The sequence below is a fragment of the Ochotona curzoniae genome, unplaced genomic scaffold (genome assembly GCF_017591425.1).
Source record: "Ochotona curzoniae isolate NIBS_2020 unplaced genomic scaffold, NIBS_Ocur_1.0 contig_2754, whole genome shotgun sequence".
NCBI classification, from domain to species: domain Eukaryota; kingdom Metazoa; phylum Chordata; class Mammalia; order Lagomorpha; family Ochotonidae; genus Ochotona; species Ochotona curzoniae.
Genome location: NW_024465582.1, coordinates 29509003 through 29527259, shown reverse-complemented (window position 1 = coordinate 29527259; position 18257 = coordinate 29509003). Strand labels below are relative to the sequence as shown.

Sequence of the window (18257 nt, the reverse complement as noted above, 5' to 3'; positions counted from 1 at the left end):
GTGTAGAGAGATACATTTTGTTATGTTTTCTACACGACATAGGAACAATAGGCCAGAAGTTGAGCTATTACACAAACTGAACATCAATTTAGCTATTATGCTTAGCAAAAATTTTATTATGGCAGCTTTGAACTGCAACAGTGTAAGTGTGAAGTGGCAGGAGGTGGAAGGGCAGTTGAAACAGCAGGGATACAGCACACGTGGACTGTACCTTCTCAAACTCAAGAGGGAGAAGCAAGATGGAGCGCTTGCATGATAAAGAGTGACAGAGGCATGGGTTCAGAAACACGTGTGGGAGGTTATAAAATAAAGATTTAAAAAATAGCCATTTTGTACAATTCATTCATAAAAGAAATAGAATGAATCAAAGAGATCCTTAAGGAATGTATCACTTCTGAGCTTAGGTTCTCTTGCTCATTTATTTATTCATTCAGCACGTATTTGTGGAAGTTCACTATGTGCCAAGTACTATAGCAAACAAAGTTGTTTATTTCCTCATGCTGGAGTATTGCAACAGCTTCCAGACTTGCTTCCACTCCTGCCTACATGCCTGCAGACACCCTAGGCTATTACCCATGCAGCAGCTTTTACAAACCTGTTTCTGACCTAGACACAGTTGCTCAAGCGTTTCTAGCATTTTTAAACAAATTCACGATAAAAATCTTATACTCATAATGTGGCCTGCAAACCCTTTGCCCTCTGTACCCAACCGTATCTCCTCCATTCCATCTTTCACGCACTCATTCCTAGGAGCAGCTTCCTCCCGTGTTTCCTGGATACAGCCAGCACCTGTCCATCTCAGGTGGCCTTGCTCCGCACAGCAACCCTTGCTTTACCCAGAGAATTATCAGAGATACTTTCCTGGACCACCTGAGCATTTGTCAGCATTTGTCTTCCACTGCCTTCTGTGATGCTTGTATTTTTCTTTCCAGCACACATCACTGATTATATATATTTTTGCAAATTGCAGCTGGTTTTTTGTGCCTTTCTCTACTTAGGATGTTTCCTTCTTTACTTAGAATGCCAGCTGCTACAAGGGTTTCCCATCATGTTACTCTAGTGACTCAATTCCTGGCACATATAAGGCACTAATCCATTGTTGCTGAATCAGTGTAGATCCTCTATTGTTTTGTGATATCTATTTAAAATTTTTTTTAAAGATTTATTTGGAAGGCAGTGAAAGGAAGTAAGAAAAACAGACAAAAACATACAAAGAGAACAGTCTTTCATCTACTGGTTCATTCCTCAAAAGGCTGCAATAGCAGGTCTGGGCCAAGTTGGAGCCAGGAGCCTGGAGCTCCAATGGGGTCTTCCACATGGGTGGCAGTCACCTAATCATTTGAGCCACCTTCTGTCCCAGGCACGTTAGCAGGGAGATGGATTGGGAGCTGAGCAGCTAGGACTTGAACCTGCACTTCAATATGAAATGCTGGGCGCGACAGGTGGAAGCTTGACATGCTGTGTGCGTGACACTGCCTTTGTTCTTTAAATGCTAAAATAAAAATAGTAATCAATGGTACCGTTTTGTATTTTTCATAGTTTTTTATCTTTTTTTTTTTTCCCTTTACTCATACTCCTTCAAAATATGACTTCTGTTGGCAAACAATGTTAATACAAGTTCTGGGGGAACATTTCCAAGCAGAGTGGTCACAATACTGAGCCACAGCAGTGGAAATCAAGTCACAGCCTGAAAAATTGTGAAGACTTGCACAAATAGGAGAAATAGGAGCGGGTGCAGTGGCTCAGCACACTAATCCTCTGCCTAGAAGGGTTGGCATCCCATATTGACACCCGTTTGTGTTCCAGCTGCTCCACTTCTGATCCACATAAGCTTCCTGCTTATGAACTAGGAAAGCAGTGGCTGATGGTTCAAGTTTTTGGAACCCAGCACCCATGCGGGAGACCTGACAGAGGCTCCTGGCTTCAGATCGGCTCAGCTCCAGCCGTAGAGGCCATTTGAGAGGTGAACCAGTGGAGGGATGATTTCTTTCTCTCTCTCTCACACCATCTCTCCTTCTCTCTGTAAATCTGCCTTTTCAATTAAAAAAATCTTTAGAAATAAATACTTTCAAAAATAAATATTCTGTATGGCTTAAATGCCAATAAATACAACTTGATGAAATTGCGATCCAATCTGGAAGGTTGAGATCCAAGGTCTGTGGTGATTGACTTGTTTTCCAAACGCGCAGTACCCCACCCGATGGGCAGAAGGAGCCTGGCAGTCAGGAACTCGCTGGGGAACTCAGACCCAGCTCGCAGCCACTCCCCATGGGATGTGATTGGGAAATGCACCTTCCAACACAATAGTGTACTTACGCCAAGTGCTTGCTGCTCTGTAGTTTGAAATCTCCTGATGTTTGTGACAAATGAGTGAGTGATGGTGAAACACCCGCTTTGCAATGTGCTAACGCCTTGTGAAGTTGCTTGGGAGCCCAGTCAGTGTTCCTACAGGATCTTCGTGGCCTCAAACCTAAATACGCCAGAAGAGTTCACGTCGTAGTTAGTCCTCTCCTCAGAGGGTGAAAATGAGTTAAATTCATCTTAACAATTTTTCTCTTGAAAATTCATTTTAATACATTTTTGTGGACTAAGCTAAGGCTGAGAGTCAAACTTTCTTGGAGGGGTAGTAATCTAATTCAATATATGTGTCAGCACAAAACCAAACATAAGAAGAAACCAACCACAATCAGAACATTGAAAAAGAAGCCAAATGCACAACTTTATCAATCTCATTCCTGGTTATTGGAATAAATTTGTGTAAGGTTTCTATCTCCTTCCCTGTCTCCTAAAACAAGCCTTGACATAAATATGTGTGAGATTCTACTTTATACTGGAAAAATTCCTCTTTTCATTTCCAGAAGGTTATCAAACACCAAGTCAACGAGCCACCTAATGAAGCCAAATTTCAAACATAGGCTTTGGTGGTAGAAGGTCAGGAGCGGGTCCACGTTTTGCTAATTAACTGAAAGAAGTCACAGAACTTACCTGGTTTATTTATTTATTGAAAGAGAGAGAAAGAGTGATTGATTTTTCTATGCTGCTTCATTCCCCAAATGGCCACAAGCTTGGCACTCCATCCAGGTCTCCCATGTGGCTGCAGGTGCCCAGGTACTTGGGCCTTCTGCTCCATCTCTCCATGCATTAATAGGGAGCTGAATGGGAAGTGGAGCAGCTGAAACTTGAACGTGTGCTTTGTTCTGATATGGGATGCCAGCAGTTCAGGCAGTGGCTTGACCCACTGTAGCATCATCATTATATCTTTTTAATATAGTTGGTAGGAATTAGCCATAATTTGACTATTAATCCTTAATAGATAAGTCATAGATACAGATATTTGATTAAAACATACATGAGTTTATCAGATAAAAGCCAAGTTTGCTTCTATTAGTGTTTAATTAACAGGTTGGGGAGGCAGAGAAAAGACAGAGAGAGAGAGTGAGAGAGAGAGAGATGTTTAAGTTGAAAGCCGCATGGTAAACTCTGGAAATTTCCCTGTTTGATCTTTACTCAACAGAAAGTTAGAACAGTTAAAACATTGAAGCAAAGACATGTCATTTATTTTAGAAAAATGTCATGAGGATCTTCTATAGCTCTTCCAGGGCTGGAGTAGGGTGGGAAATGAGAGGTCCTTAACCTTTGGGAGTTTATATTCCAGGTTACAGCAATGATGTCAAGATGAAATTTCCAGAGTCTTCCTACACAGAATTAGAACTTAGCAAACTATCCTTTCATAAGGATAAATAACAGGGAAACCACTGGTAATAAATTCATCTGCATTTAAAAAAATGTAAATAAATGCTTAAGTACAACTATGCCAGAAAGCTATCGTTAAAACAGGCAAATATTTGCATCTGAGTATAAACAGAAACTGAATGTTGTCGTCCTTTTCTCATGCTGCCTTTACTGACATGTTGTGGAGTGGTAGCTGTGCTATAGTCTTGAGAGGGTACTTGAGTGTGTGCTAAACAGTCTAACACATATTCAAATCGTATGCAAAACAGAGTAGGCTCTAGGCACAGCTACCTGTAAACAGAGTTTTTATTTACCCGGAAGCCCAGGGGGACACTAAAAGGCCACCAGGAAGTAGGGACAACTGCTGGTTGTGTTGCCTGATATAAGGCATCAAAGGCCGTTTAGCTCCCCTGACTTCTGGACAGAAACTGCCAGCAGGTCTCTCTCGCAGTTTTAGAAATCAGAAAGCAAGTCCCCAAATGTCCAAAATGCTCTCAGAAGATGAAACCTATGTATTGGATAGCCACTAATCAGATGATAAGAATACAAATTCTAGGTCCATGTAAGTGCCATTCAAGATGGGGTGCCTAACGGAGGACTCCCGTCTGGGTGGGAGGCTAGAATGGAGCCTTGCTGGTGAGCTGAGGGTGCTTGTGGAAGAGCAGAGGCACACCCATGCTGACAGGGCAAAGGCTGTGAGGTGGCAACGCGGCATGCTGAACCAACAGAAGGAAGATCACCTGAGCCAGAACAGAGGTCAAGAAAGGACCATGTTGTGGCATAGCCAGTTAAGCCACTACCTGCAAAACAAACAAAACAATGAGCATTCCTTCACGGAGCATTGGTTCTGGCTGCTCTGCTTCTGCCTCAGTTCCCTCCCAATACACTTGGGAAGGCAGTAGAAGATGGCCCAGGTCCTTGGGCCTCTGTAACCCAACTGGGGCACCCAGATGGAGTTGTCAGTTGCTGGCTTTGACCATGTCTAGCCCCGTCTGTTGCGGCCGTTTGGGGAGTAAAGCACTGGATGGAAGACCTCCCCTTTCTGTCTCTCATTCACTCTGTAGCTCTGACTTTCAAAAAGCTAAAGTAAATATTTTTAAACAAAGAAAAATATCCGGAAACCTGAGGTCTTTCATAACGAGGCGGAGCACTCTCTCAGTGGTCTTTATGTGATGTCGAAAGCCTGACAGATGATCACAGCCCCTTGTAAACTAAATCCACAAAGGCTGCTTCTGTGGCCTCTGATGTGTGGATCCTTGGAAGACAGGCACGGCTCTTAGTGGGTGGTTGAACAATCGTTCGAGGAGGTGGCAGGGTTTTTTTTAGAAGAGTTTGTTTCAATCACTGCTGTATGCATCCTCAACCCCTACGACTCCATGAGACAGTCATCAATATTTCTGTCTTACTAACGAGTAAACGGCTGTTAAACTGTTAGCTTGCACTCCTGTCCCTCAGCTTGTATTTCTAGTTTCACTGAAATTGAGACTCCCCAAACATTGTGATGCTATACAAGAGGAAGCAAGGTAGTTTAAGGGTGCACGTTATTTTGTTATCAGATCCTAAGTCCACCACCATAACAGGTTGTGGCTGGGCTCAGATGGACAAGCCCCTACAATTTTTTTTTAATTTCTTTGTGCCAATGTCACAGTTCCCTTTGGTTATCCTTGCAAACAACAAGCAGATCTCTCTGTGGAGAATAAAAAAACAAACAAAAAAAACCCTTAATATTCACTCATTAGAAGTTAAAAAAAAACTACCTTTACAGATTTTTTCTGATTACAAAAATAACACATACGTATCATTCCATAGAAAACAAATGCCTTACTCCTAGTGTTATTTTTCTTTCTTTTTTTTTAATGGCTTGAAAAGTATTTGATTTCAAAGGCAGACAGGCAGAGTGGCAGAAAGACCCTATACCCACTAGTGCATATCCACTGGGGCTGGGCCACACCGAAGCAGAGGCCGAAATTCAGTCAGAACCACTTGAGCCATGACCAGCATGCCTCCTAGAGCATGTATCATCAGGACGCAGGAGCTGGAACTGGCAGCGGGAATGAGAATTGAACCCAGGACCCTAAAATGGGATGTTGGGATTTTACCTGTTGTTTCAAACACTTGCTTTCCCATTAATGCTTTTGAATGTAGACTATATCAGGTCTTTTGGTTCTTTCTAAAGCTTATCTGAAAGAATTACAGGGAGAGAGGCAGAGCAGGGGGAGGGATGGAGGGAAGGAGGGAGGAAGGAAGAGAGAGAGAGAAAGAGAGAGAGAGAGATCTTCAAACCGATGGGTCCCCTGGCCACAATGGCCTGGGCTGGCTCAGAGGCCTCATCTAGGTTTCCCAGATGGGCAACAAGGGGTCCAAGCACTTGGGCTATCTTTTCTTGCTTTTCTCAGGCTATTAGCAGCGAGCTGGATTGGAAGTGGAGAAGTGGGAACCAAAAAAACATTGTCGATAGGGTATCCTGGCCTTGCATATGGCAGCTTTACCTGCTGTGACACAAGGGTAAGCTCTGTAATTTGATCAGATCTTAGTCCTCCCTGAATTTGCACTTCCTGTCCATGCTTTGCTCCTTACTAAAGAAGGATTTTCTAAAGTAAGGGAGACATCTGAGTGCAAGAGTCACCATTGAACTAACACCTGCTTGGTTAATATCCTAATACTAGACCCCATTTCGAGATGCTTCACCGGGACCCATTCCGGTGAATAATAACCATTCACCTGTAGGTGCCAGGCCAACTGGAGTCTACTTTAGCACGGTGGCATCTTCAGAACCTGCCAACCTCTTAGAGCTAACCAGTTGGGGGCAGGTCCTGCACAGTGCTGACCAACTACCTACCTAAACACAGACTCATCACTCCATGCTCACCTCCAACTTGAAGAATCCAACTCTGAATCCTGTGGAATCTGGGAATGGGAGTGGCTTGCACCCAGGGCTTGGGGTAGTACAATAGTAGCACATTTTTGAGGGTCCTAAATGCAGCACAATAAATGGGGGCAACAAGTGGGTTAAGGTCCTAACTGTTACTGGGCTACCATTGTAGGAGGTCCTATGCTGGGCACACACTGAGATGAGTAGAGTTGAAGTTTGAATTCTGGTTGCAAGGGTCTAATGGGGTGACCGCCTTTGTCCCTTTGAACACACTGGATTTGGAATTCCTGGAGGGAGGCAGGCGTGTGGAGAAGAGCATGTTCTAGGCAGCACAAAAGGACTCACAGCTCCCTTCACCTCCCCCAGCCAAAGGCTGGAAACTGACACGCTGCCAGGCGTAGGATTCAGATTCGAGGCCTGTGGGTTTAATGAGAATAAAAGGAAGCAGAGTCGGGCTCCTTTCCAGGTCCCTATTGCTCAGGCACCCCAACTTGTGGCTACGCACTCTTCAGCGAGTTTTTTAATTTCTTCCCTTTCCTATGCACACTCTAAAGTCGCTACATTTCACCACCGGTTCCGAGCCCCGGGGCGCACTGGGCAGGGGAGGATGCAAATTTCTCCCCGCAGCTGGAAGCTGAGCCCACCCCACTTTTCCTTGATCTTCCAGCAGACTTCAAGAGCCCTCGGCTCCAGCGAGGACCCGAGCACAGTGTCCGGTCGGAGCCTCGGCACTTGCTGTAGCCGGAGGCCCGTCTCCATGGAGACGGCAATCGGGCCCCACCCACTCCATGCAGTTCCGGTCACGTGGCTCCCGCACCGCCCAATCGGCGCCCGGAGCTGGCACGCTCGCGATTCAAACTGCGGGTCCGCTGGCTGGCGCGGCCGAGGCCGCTTCTGCGTGCGGGGCCATGGAGCACCGCATCGTGGGGCCGGGGCCGTACCGGGCCACCAAGCTGGTGAGTGCGTGAGTGGGTGTGCGGGGGCTTGGGCCCCCTGGCCGGGCGGTCCCGGGCTGCGGGCGCGCAGGGCTGGGACCGCGGTGTAGTGGACGGTGCTGGACCGCTGGACCGCGGTGTAGTGGACGGTGCTGGACCGCTGGACCGCGGTGTAGTGGACGGTGCTGGACACCTGGACCGCGGTGTAGTGGACGATGTAGTGGATGGGTGTGCTGGAAGGGCTGCCCTGGCCTGCGGTCGGGCCAGCGGGGGTGGACGCAGCTTCCCGGAGAAGATTGCAGGATCTGGGCCATTCACTGGGCTTTCTGATTTAAAAGTTCTGGGAGACCAGGTCCAGCGCCCTCGGCCTTTGTCCTCCGGGATGTTGAAACGCGCTCCTCTGGAGGGTGGACCACCCTTGCCCCGGACCTCGGATCCCCGGACCCGAGGGCTCCCCCGCCCTCCCGCGGTCCTGTCCTGGTTTGCGGCTGTCCGAGGCAGGGCGTGTCCCCTTCCTGGGTGACACCTGAACAACCCTGTTTTCTAACGGTGCCAGGGCGGGGGTGGGACACCCTGGGCTGGGTTCCCGGTCCTGGAGTTTCTGTTTGTGTCAGCACCTGCCTGAGGGAGGGCTCGGCCCGCTAGGGATGGTCCCAAGGAGTCTTTGCAGCTGCTTCCTCTGACCTGCCGCAGAGAAAGGTGCAGGAAGTTGTTTCATGATTGACCTTGGAGCAAATGATTTTTAGTGATTTCTGCCACCCCAGACATGACCACAATGGAATAACAGGTGACAGCCTGGTAATGCCCTTGGAAGTGTTTAAGAGGGCTCTGTATGCAATCTTAATGATAATTTCAGGGGGAAAGCAATTCACGCCTTGGTGTGTCTGGCACTTTAGGCTGCCTCTGGCTCGGGAATGAATCTTACTGCTCTCTGCGCGCTGTTGAATACACATGAAAGGTGGGAAGGAAATTTGGGATCCAAATCCTCACTGCACTCAGTGTGGACGAGGTGAGGCCCCTGGGAAGTGAGTACTATGCATGAGATATACTTGTCTTTCTAGAGTGCACCATGCAGTGATTGTTGGAGGTCAGGTGCAAGTCACCGCGGCAAGCATCTGGCAGAGGAAATGGGCTGGCATCTGATAAGGACTACAGATCCTGGCTGCAGGAAACTACATATGCCACTTAGGAAATTTTAAATATGGTTTCAAGGGACCTGGGGGAGGGGTCGGTGATATGATTTTGTTAGTGTTCAAACAGCCCTTTCATATGCGGGTCATTCTGTGGATAAGAGGTCTGGGCTGGGCTTAGGTTAAGCGGTTCTTCTGTTGACGTGGCTCATGTGCCACTATTGACTTCTGACTTGACCAGAACTAGGTGATGTCAGTGGGCTGCTTGATGTGCTTACCGTTAGCTGGGCCAGGTGTTTCCAATAGGTTAGCCTAGCTGTCTTTACATAGATCTGGGGTAGCTAAAGCAAAGCTTCTTTCCTCTTGCATATTCACATCCCATTGGTCCAAGTAAGCAGCTAAGTGTAATAGACTTTAGTAATTCAGCTCTACTTTTTCATGGTGGGATGGCAAAGCCACGCTACATGGGTGCATATGAATAGAATGGGAGAAATTATTGTATCTGTTTTTACAGTCCACTGCCAAAACAGATGCTCAGTAGGATTCATCCATTGAAAATGGGTAGGCATCCTCTAGCCTGAAGACTGCACAAGGCCTGTGTAGTCGTTTGGTGTGGCCCTGCCAAGGCAACCACAGGTGGCACTCAAGATTCAGTAAACCTGGAGCAGGAGCCAGGAGCTCTTCCTGGTCTCCCACGTGGGTGCAGGGCCGTCCTCGACTGCTTTCCCAGGCTACAAGCAGGGAGCTGGATGGGAAGTGGGGCTGCCGCGATTAGAACCTGCGCCCATATGGGATCCCAGCGCTTGCAAAGCGAGAAGTTTAACCACTACACTATCGTGCTGGACCCTCAAAATTCTTTTTAACCAAATTCCCATTTAATGCATTTTTCTTCTCTCCACGCACAATATTTTTGAGCAACATGCAGTCTACAAGTATATGCAGAAGTATATAAGTCCTGGGGCTCTAAGAAGTGAATTATTAATAACAGGCTTAGTTTAATCATAACTTATTATATGCTTTTTTATTTATGTAAAAATCCTTTAAGATGACAACTTGATGGTAATACCCTAAGTAAGTATTTCTTGAGTAAAAGGTGACTTTCCCTTCAAAAGTTTGTGTTCTTTAGTTTTCTTTTTCTTTTAATGGGATCTTTTTGTTTTGATTATGGCAATATATATGCATGTATACACACATGTATGTCACATAAAATTATTTTCACATATTTTGCTTGTGTAATGCAATGACATTTAGGATCTTCACATTGTGATGCAACCATCACTCTCTTTTTCCCAGAAGCTTTAGAGTTTTAAGATTATAAATAAAAACTTTTCAGGCCAGTGTTGTGGTGTAGCAAGTTAAATGCCACTGCCACAATGCCAGCATCCCCTACTCTCATCGAGCTCTACTTCTCATCCAGCTCCCTGTCAATGAGCCGGGGAAGGAAGCAGAGGATGGCCCGCTTGCTTGGGTCTCTGCTCCCCAGTGGGAGACTGGGAAGAAGCTCCAGATCCCGGCTTCAGCCTGACCTAGCCCAGGCTATTGCAGCCATTGTGGGGAGTGAGCAAATGAATGCAAAACCTTGCTCTCTCTCTTTCTCTGTCTTTCCCTCTTTCTCTGTAATTCTATTTTTCAAATTAAAAAGAAAAAAAAAAGCCATGACTCTCTTATTTTTTTCTCCCCTTCTTCTCAGTGCCTTTAGTGTCTGGGACTGTTGTAAGGCAGAGACTTAGTCCTGGCCTCCTGTGTAAGTGTCCGAGACCCACCTAGAACTGCAATTGCTCCTCCCACAGTGCACCTCGGCAGGAAGCTGCAGATGGGCGTGGAACTGGGACTTGAAGCATTTTTTTCTCATGGGAATAACGGTCCTCCCTGAGTTCAGGATTTGGGATGCATTGCCACTGAACATACCCGTCGGCTGACCTCAGTGCCTTTTCCTTGCCAGTGGAACGACACCGTGGAGCTCTTCCGGGCCAGGATGCCGTTACGGAAGCATCGCTGCCGTTTCAAGAGCTATGAGCACTGCTTCACGGCAACCGAGGCTGTGGACTGGCTGCACGAGCTGCTGACGCACAGTCAGAACTTCGGGCCCGAGGTGACTCGGAAACAAACGGTCCAGCTGCTGAAAAAATTCCTAAAGAACCATGTCATTGAAGACATCAAGGGAAAGTGGGGTCAGGAAGACTTTGAAGACAACCGTCACCTCTACAGGTAACGGGCGACACAGGGGCCCTGCCGGCGGGAGTGGGGAGGAGGAATGAAGACTTTAGCAATTCCCTTTGTCGGCTGAGGTGATGGTTCCCCTGGGGATTGGCTCAGGGCAGAGCTGGGCTGTGTCGCCAAAATCAAAACCAATGGCGCTTTTCTGGGCCTCTCAAGGCGCATCAGGGCAGTTTCTACAGGGCCGTTCTGGCTTAGTGGCTGAGGTGCCTGATGTTTAACCAGCGCAGAACTGTGCTCGAATTCCTTGGGGTCTCGGACCAAGCTTGACCACCCAGTTTGTTTTCCCGCAAACATATTTTGCTTGCTTTTCAGTGATAGAATATGGAGAGGCACCACTGGATAACCCTGGGGAGGTGGAAAGCTATCTTTGGCTCCCTCCATCCCCTTCCCTTTTACCACGCTTCTCCCTGCCGGTCAGATGTTTCTATTGCTTGGAGATGGAGGGGCCCACCCAAGGTTCAGGTTATGGGAGCAAAACTGAAGAGACTCAGCTACGGAGAGTCCTGAAGCGTTGAGAACTCGGAAAGGATTGGAAGATGCACCCAGAATGTAGATCCGTAATGTCTGCTTCCCTTCCTCCAGCACAAGGAATCATCCCCACAGCTGGTGAGGTCGTTTCCCTGGAGCAGATGGCCGAGCGGAGAGAACCTGGGTTTTTTTTTTTGGAATCACTTCATTGTCGCTGTGTTGGACTAACTGCCGAGAAAGGCAGGGCAGAGTGAGGGTGGTGGCAAGTGCGTGGGGTGGGCACCAGATCCTGTTGTACCTGTGGACTCCAGCATCCTCTTGGAGTCTTCCCCAGAAGTTCCAGCAGCCAGCAATCATGCTTGTCGTCTGAGTACTCCATCACTGGCACTCCACCGGGCAGTTTTTTCTGCTTTGCTGATCCAGCTTGTCATTAGGCTCTTGGGTGGTCTGAGTCTGTTCCCAATGCTTCTTAGCATCAGACATTGGGAGTTCTAGCCCTGATTCCACATGCCACACTTTGCTCCGGCCAGTGGAGTCTCTAACGTGGACAGGGAGAGGGTCTGGGATGAAGCACCTACAGCAGACCAGTGATGGTGGAAGTCTCTTTGAAGCCTTTCTTCCCCCCCAAGTCCTTTAGCCAAACAATTAATACCGCTGAGTCCCATTAGTCTAGGTGTTTTTAGCCTCAAGCGCATTTCCTGTTACTGCTCAGCTTAAGGAGTGCTAATTAACTCCTTAACCCACAACAGCACTGTATTGGGGATTCGTCGGTTTTAAAAAAGGTTTATTTTATTTAGTTATTTATTTTATTGGAAAGGCAGATTTACAGGGGAGAGACAGAAAGGAAGGTCTTCCATCTGCTGGTTTACTCCCCAACTGGCCGCAGCAGCTGGAGCTGAGCCGATCTGAAGCCAGGAGCCAGGGACTTCTTCTAGGTCTCCCATGCAAGTGCAGGGTCCCGAGGATTTGGGCTGTCCTCCGCTGTGTTCTCAGGCTCTAAGCAGGGAGCTGATGGGCAGTGGAGCATCCAGCACACGAATCAGTGCCCATAACGGATATTGGCACTGCGGGTGGACAATTAGCCAGTGGAATCCTTGCAGTGGGTTTATTCTTAAGTGATTATTGGGTAATTGATTGCTTTTCTCCCATCAAGATGTAGCTGGAACACTTTTGCAAGATTTCTCTGGCTGAGTAACTTCCAGTCTGTTCTGTGGTGACCTTGGATTGGGAAATTTCCACTGAGTTCCAGGAGGCTTTCTGAGACCTCAGCAGGGCAGAGCTGGAGCATGTTGTTATGTTGTGGCAGCCAGATGTGTTTCACTGCGGTATTGAGACTTAACACGTATGGCCCTTTAAAAAATAGGACACAAACACAAGTTATACATTAAGTACCTCTGTTTTGCCCCTCTCCCTCTCTAATTTTTTCTAGTTGAATAGTTGTGAATGAAGGGAGAAGTGATTTTTTTTTGGTCACTGTTGTTTTTCATCATTTACCACCTAAAAATTAGCTTCGGCTTTCCCAAGTGGAAGTTCCTGTAAGTTAATTACTGACTTTTGTCATTACCTAGATTAATCAGGGGTGAGATCTCTTTTGACTTGTAAATCATTGGTCAGGGTGCCCGTGCCTTGAATGGAGGGTGAGCTAATGAGCTGGCGGCCCTGTTTCCTACAGACAGTCGGGCTCTGGTCACCTTTGCTCAGGGTCATTAACAGGGTGTACCAGTGCTCCAGGAAGGAGCATCTGGCCCCCAGCACTGTGGCTCCCAGTGCAGCCCTTATGTGCAGATTCACCTGCCAAGTGAGTGTGAACGCTGGGAGAATCATGAACTAGAGATAGGCTTGATGTGAAAAATAGGTGTGTGTGTAGAGAGGGGCGGGTTCGGCACAATGGCTCAGCAGCTAAATCCTCGCCTTGCATGCACTGGGATCCCATGTGGGCACCGGTTCGTACCCTGGCTGCCCTACTTCCCCTCTAGCTCCCTGCTTGTGGCCTGGGAAAGCAGTAGAGGACAGCCCAAAGCCTTGGAACCCTGCACATATGTAGGAGACCTGGGAGAGGCTCCTGGCTCCTGGCATCAGAGCAGCTCAGCTCTGGCCATTGCGGCTAATTGGAGAGTAAACCAGTAAATGGAAGCTCTTTCTCTCTGACTTTCCTTCTCTTTGTAAATTTACCTGTCCATGAGGAATATTTACATATATTCAATAAAATATGCATTTAATATATTAACATATGCAATATATTAATATTAGTATAGATATAATATAGTAATATAATATATATTTAGTAAAAGAAAAATAGATAGGGTGAGGACACATCCATGAGCTGGCAGGGTTTAGGCATTTTTCCGAAGTGTGGAGCACTGTGGAGGGACAAGCCTCTTTAAAAGAGTGGAGGGGGGCCGGCCCAGCGCGGTGGCGCAAGTGGTTAAGGTCCTCACCTTGCACGCCCGGGATCCCATGTGGGCGCCGGTTCGTACCCTGGCTGCCCTGCTTCCCCTCTAGCTCCCTGCTTGTGGCCCGGGAAAGCAGTCGAGGACAGGCCAAAGCTTTGGGACCCTGCACCCGCGTGGGAGACCCGGAGGAGGCTCCTGGCTTCGGATCGGCATAGTATTGGCCGTTGCGCTCACTTGGGGAGTGAATCATCGGACGGAAGATCTTCCTCTCTGTCTCTCCTCTCTGTATATCCGCCTTTCCAATAAAAAAAAAAATAAAAAAAGAAAAAAGAAAAGAGTGGAGGGATTGTGGGGAGGAGGTGCTGCTGGAAGGACGGGAGCGAATGTTCTAGAGCACCGGGGAGCTTTCAGAAACCGTCCCTGGAGATAAAGGCGCTAGTGCCTACTTCTAAAGGTTAGGAGACTCGCAGGGCCACAGTTACTGACAGGTCCAATGCCAGCCGGCCAGTAGTGGAAAAGTCGGGATTTGACCAGCAGTCTCTTCTCCTGAGACATGCTGTGCTGCTTTGCTGTCGCTGAGAGGTTAGCTCATCCAACAAGCTAGTGAGTGAGTGCACAGCGTGACAGATTCGGTGTCAGCAGCACGTGCCGTGTTCCCAGAGTTCTTGGGATGTCCCAAGTGGCCTGTAGTGCACATTGAACTTCTTAGGAAGTTCCCAGAGGTGGTCAGGGAAGGACCATCAGCCTGAGAAGAGCCAAGTGTTTGGCCTGGCATCTGAGATACCTCGCAGGGCAACTGCATCCTGCATCAGGGTACCCAGGTTCAAGTTCTTGTCCTTTTCTCTGCGGCGGTGTCCTGCTGGTGTGTAGCCTGGGAGGCAGCAGCCGGGCTTGGCTACTGTGGCGGTTTGCAGGGTTACCCAGTACATAGAAGCTGATGGGGAGAGGTGCGCTGACCCAACTGGCTAAGTCTCTACCTCCAAGTTCTGTCGTTTCATATGGGTGCCGGTTCATGTCCTGGCTGCTCCATTCCCATCCAGCGTCCTGCTTATGGCCTGGGAAAGCAGATGAGGATGAGTCAAGTCTGTAGACCCCTGCATCCATATGGGAGACCCAGAAGAGGCTCCTGGCTCCTGTCTTTGAATCAGCTGAGCTCTGGCCATTGCGGCTTTTGTGGCCATTTTGAGTAGTGAACCAGCAGATGGAAGACCTTTCTCTCCATCTCTGCTCTCTGTAAATCTGCCTTTCTAGTGAAAAGAAATCTTTTTTTTTTTTTTTAATAAAAAGTTACCTGTCTTCAGACAACCAGATACTTTTCTCTTTGAAACCTCTGTACAAAATTCCAGGAATGTTCCTGTTTTTAGAAGTTTCATTTTCCCCTCTGTTTATGAGAGCAAATGATCATGTGGTTATGTATTTATTTTAAATAATTATATATTTATTCAAAAGAGAGAGAGAGAGAAGAAGAAAGGAAAAGACTGATGTATCTGTCTGCTGGCTCTCTTACCAAACGCTTGCAGCGGCTGAAGCCAGGAGCCAGGAATACTTGGTCTCCCACACGAACGGCAAGGACTCATGGACTTGAGCCATCATTTATGTCTTTCCCAGGTGCACGAGCAGGCAGCTAGATCAGCGGTGGAACGGCCTGGACTTGAACTTGGTGTGCCCGTCTGGTATCACAAATGGTAGCTTAATGCGATGTCCCATGGTATCAACCTCTGTAATATTTAAACCTAATTTAATGATGTCAGTAAAAGTGTGCATTGTGCTGATTTAATGAGAAGGGAGTTTGGCCTGTTGTAGATCTGTGGCTGAGGGCCTGGTGGGGCCACTGCCCTTGGCCCTCGACTTCCTGCCATTCTGCTCTGACTTACCCAGTGACTGGCTCACTCACTGGGAGTGGTTGAGCTGTACTGGGAGGGACCGTTAGCACTTTGCTGCCCTGCCCCCTTGCTTCTCTTTCCTCTTTTCCTTTCTTTTCTTTTCTTTTTTTTTTTTTTTTTTTTTGCATTGTCATTCTGGGCGGCGGGGATTAAATATCTGTTTTTATTGGAAAGTCAGATATACAGAGAGGAGGAGAGACAGAGAGGAAGAGCTTCCATCCACTGGTTCATTCTCCACGTGACTGCAAAGATGAGCTGAGCTGGTCCAAAGCCAGGAGCCTTCTCCAGGTCTCCCAAGCAGTGCAGAGTCCCAAGGCTTTGGGCCGTCCTCCACTGCCTTCCTAGGCCACAAGCAGGGAGTTGGAGGGGAAGTGGAGCTGCCGGGATTAGAACTGGTGCCCAGGTGGGATCCTGGCGCACGCAAGATGAGGACTTTAACCACTAGGCTACCACGCCGGGCCCTGGGATGTCGTTCTTATGTTCCTACTTGAGAATCTCAATCTCAACTTCATGCTTTATGCAAGAATTAACTCAAAGTAGAAAATGGAGTTAAATGTAAAACTATGTCTATTAGAAAAGATGAGAGAAAGTGTTTGGCCTGACATCTAGACGTGACACCAAAAGCACCATTCATAAAAGAACCATGGTAAGTTACAACTTCATCAAGATGAAAAACTTTTCCTGTGCAAATGACCCTAATGAGAGGCTGAGACAGCAAGTGGCAGGGAGAAAAATATTTGCATGTCACAAGCATGCCAGTGAACCAGCAGCGAAGTATCCTCCGCAGAGATGTACAGATAGCAGACGAGCACTTGAAAAGGTGTTTAACCTGCTAGATCATTAGGAAAATATAAATCAAAGTAACGAGGAGATACCACCTGATGTCTTGGGGGTGGCTGAAATAAAATGCCAATTGTGTTGAGTGCTCCTCGGGGTGCAGAGCAACTGACCGTCTCGGACACTGCCCCGGGGGGAAGGCCTCCATCGCCGCTCACTTTGCCAACAGTTTCATGTAAAGTTAACAAGTGCATTGAGTTTTTCTTAAGCTGAAGATTTGGAAAGTGTCTGTACTGCTAGCAAAAGGAATCCCTATTTACATGTGACTTGTCATCATTTAGATGTTTTTCTGGTTTTGTTTTGTTTTTCCTTTATGGCCTCTGAAAATGTTTTTCCTTCCCTTTTTGGGGCCGTCATCTTCAGATTCATTGGCTGTGTGCTCCCTCTAGTGGGCGAGTTTGAGTTTTGCAGGGAAGCGCAGTGTGTGACCATGCGTTTTCTTTTGTAACTCATTTCAGCCACGCCACGTTCTTGTCCTGTGATGAACTGGTGGAGTTCTTAGCCTCCCTGGGTGTCAGTTTTCCCAGGTATATAGATTGGCAGGGAGGAACTACATCTTCAAGGTTCTTTTTAATACCCAAACTAAGTTGCATGCATTGGTAAAAGATTTATTTATTTACCTGAAAGGTGGAGTTACAGAGAAAGAAGAATGGAGAGAGAGAGAGAGGAAGGGAGGGAAGAAGGGAAGAATAGAGGGAAGGAGAGAGGAAGAGAGGGGGGAGGGAGGGAGAGAGAGAGAGAGAAAGAAAGAAAAGAAAGAAAACAAAGGAAGCAAGCAAGCAAAAGAAAGTAGAGATTGCTGTTTAAACATTGTTTCATTCCCCACATGACCACAGTGGCCAGGGCTGGAGCAGGCCAAAGCCAGGAGCTAGCAACTCTTTCCACGTCTCCCATGTGGGGGTCAGGATTCTGAGCATTTGGGTCATCTTCCACTTCTTTCCCAGGCACATTAGCTGGAAGCTGGATTGGAAGCGGGACAGCTGAGACTCAGATTGGTGCTATATGGGATGCAGGCAGTAGCTGAGCCAGCTGTGCCACCATAGCCCCGTGTTTTCAAATACTCAGTGTTGCGTATTTCCCAGTCTAAGACAGTAGGGGAACTGAAAATGAATATCCTATGATTTTTTTTTCTCTCTCTCTGACTTCACTTATCTCTTTTGGAGAGATGAAGCTTATAAACATGAAAAGTAAGTAGCAAACCAAACTTAACTACCCAAAAGAATCTATACTGTTAGGCTATATAGCTGAAAAAAAATTTTTATTTGACCAGTATAGTGATTTTAGTCATGACTAATTTTTCTATCTCATTCTAACTCATCTTTCAAAAGATTTACTTACTGATTTGCAAGGCATTGACAGATTGAGAAAGAGAGAGATGGGTCTTTTATTTGTTGGTTCATTCCCGAAATGAGCACAGTGGCTGGGAGCTGGACCAGGCCAAAGCTGACAGCTTAATCTGGGTCTACCACATGGATGGCAGGGGCCCAGGGAGCTGGATGGGAAGCAGAGTGGCTAGAACTTCAGGTGCCCAGATACAGGATACCACATGGCAAGAGCTGGCTTAATTTCCAGTGCCACTTTTAATTTTTAACCTTTGTTAACCTTTGTGGAGGGAATGCTTTCATGTGGACTAATGGACACAGACAGTCTGAAGATCTATTCCCATCATTGCCAGCTTCCCTGGATCTCTTTGCAGGTGCAGCCGATGTTAATAACTTCCAGTACAACATGCTTAAAAATTGAAAAACCTGAAAGTCTTTGAATGAGGCACACTTACTCATGTGGTC

General features: G+C 47.2%; 1 protein-coding gene across 1 annotated transcript in view; it reads left to right on the top strand.

Annotated features, from left to right (window-relative positions):
- The window catches only part of DEPDC1B (DEP domain containing 1B), a 77072-nt gene that overhangs the window by 9369 nt on the left and 49446 nt on the right, over positions 1–18257 (top strand). Inside the window, exons 2-3 of the mRNA XM_040977578.1 lie at positions 7272–7560; positions 10612–10877. Of these exons, the coding sequence (XP_040833512.1) occupies positions 7393–7560; positions 10612–10877 (434 nt within the window). The 5' untranslated portion in view covers positions 7272–7392. The remainder of the gene's footprint in view (positions 1–7271; positions 7561–10611; positions 10878–18257) is intronic.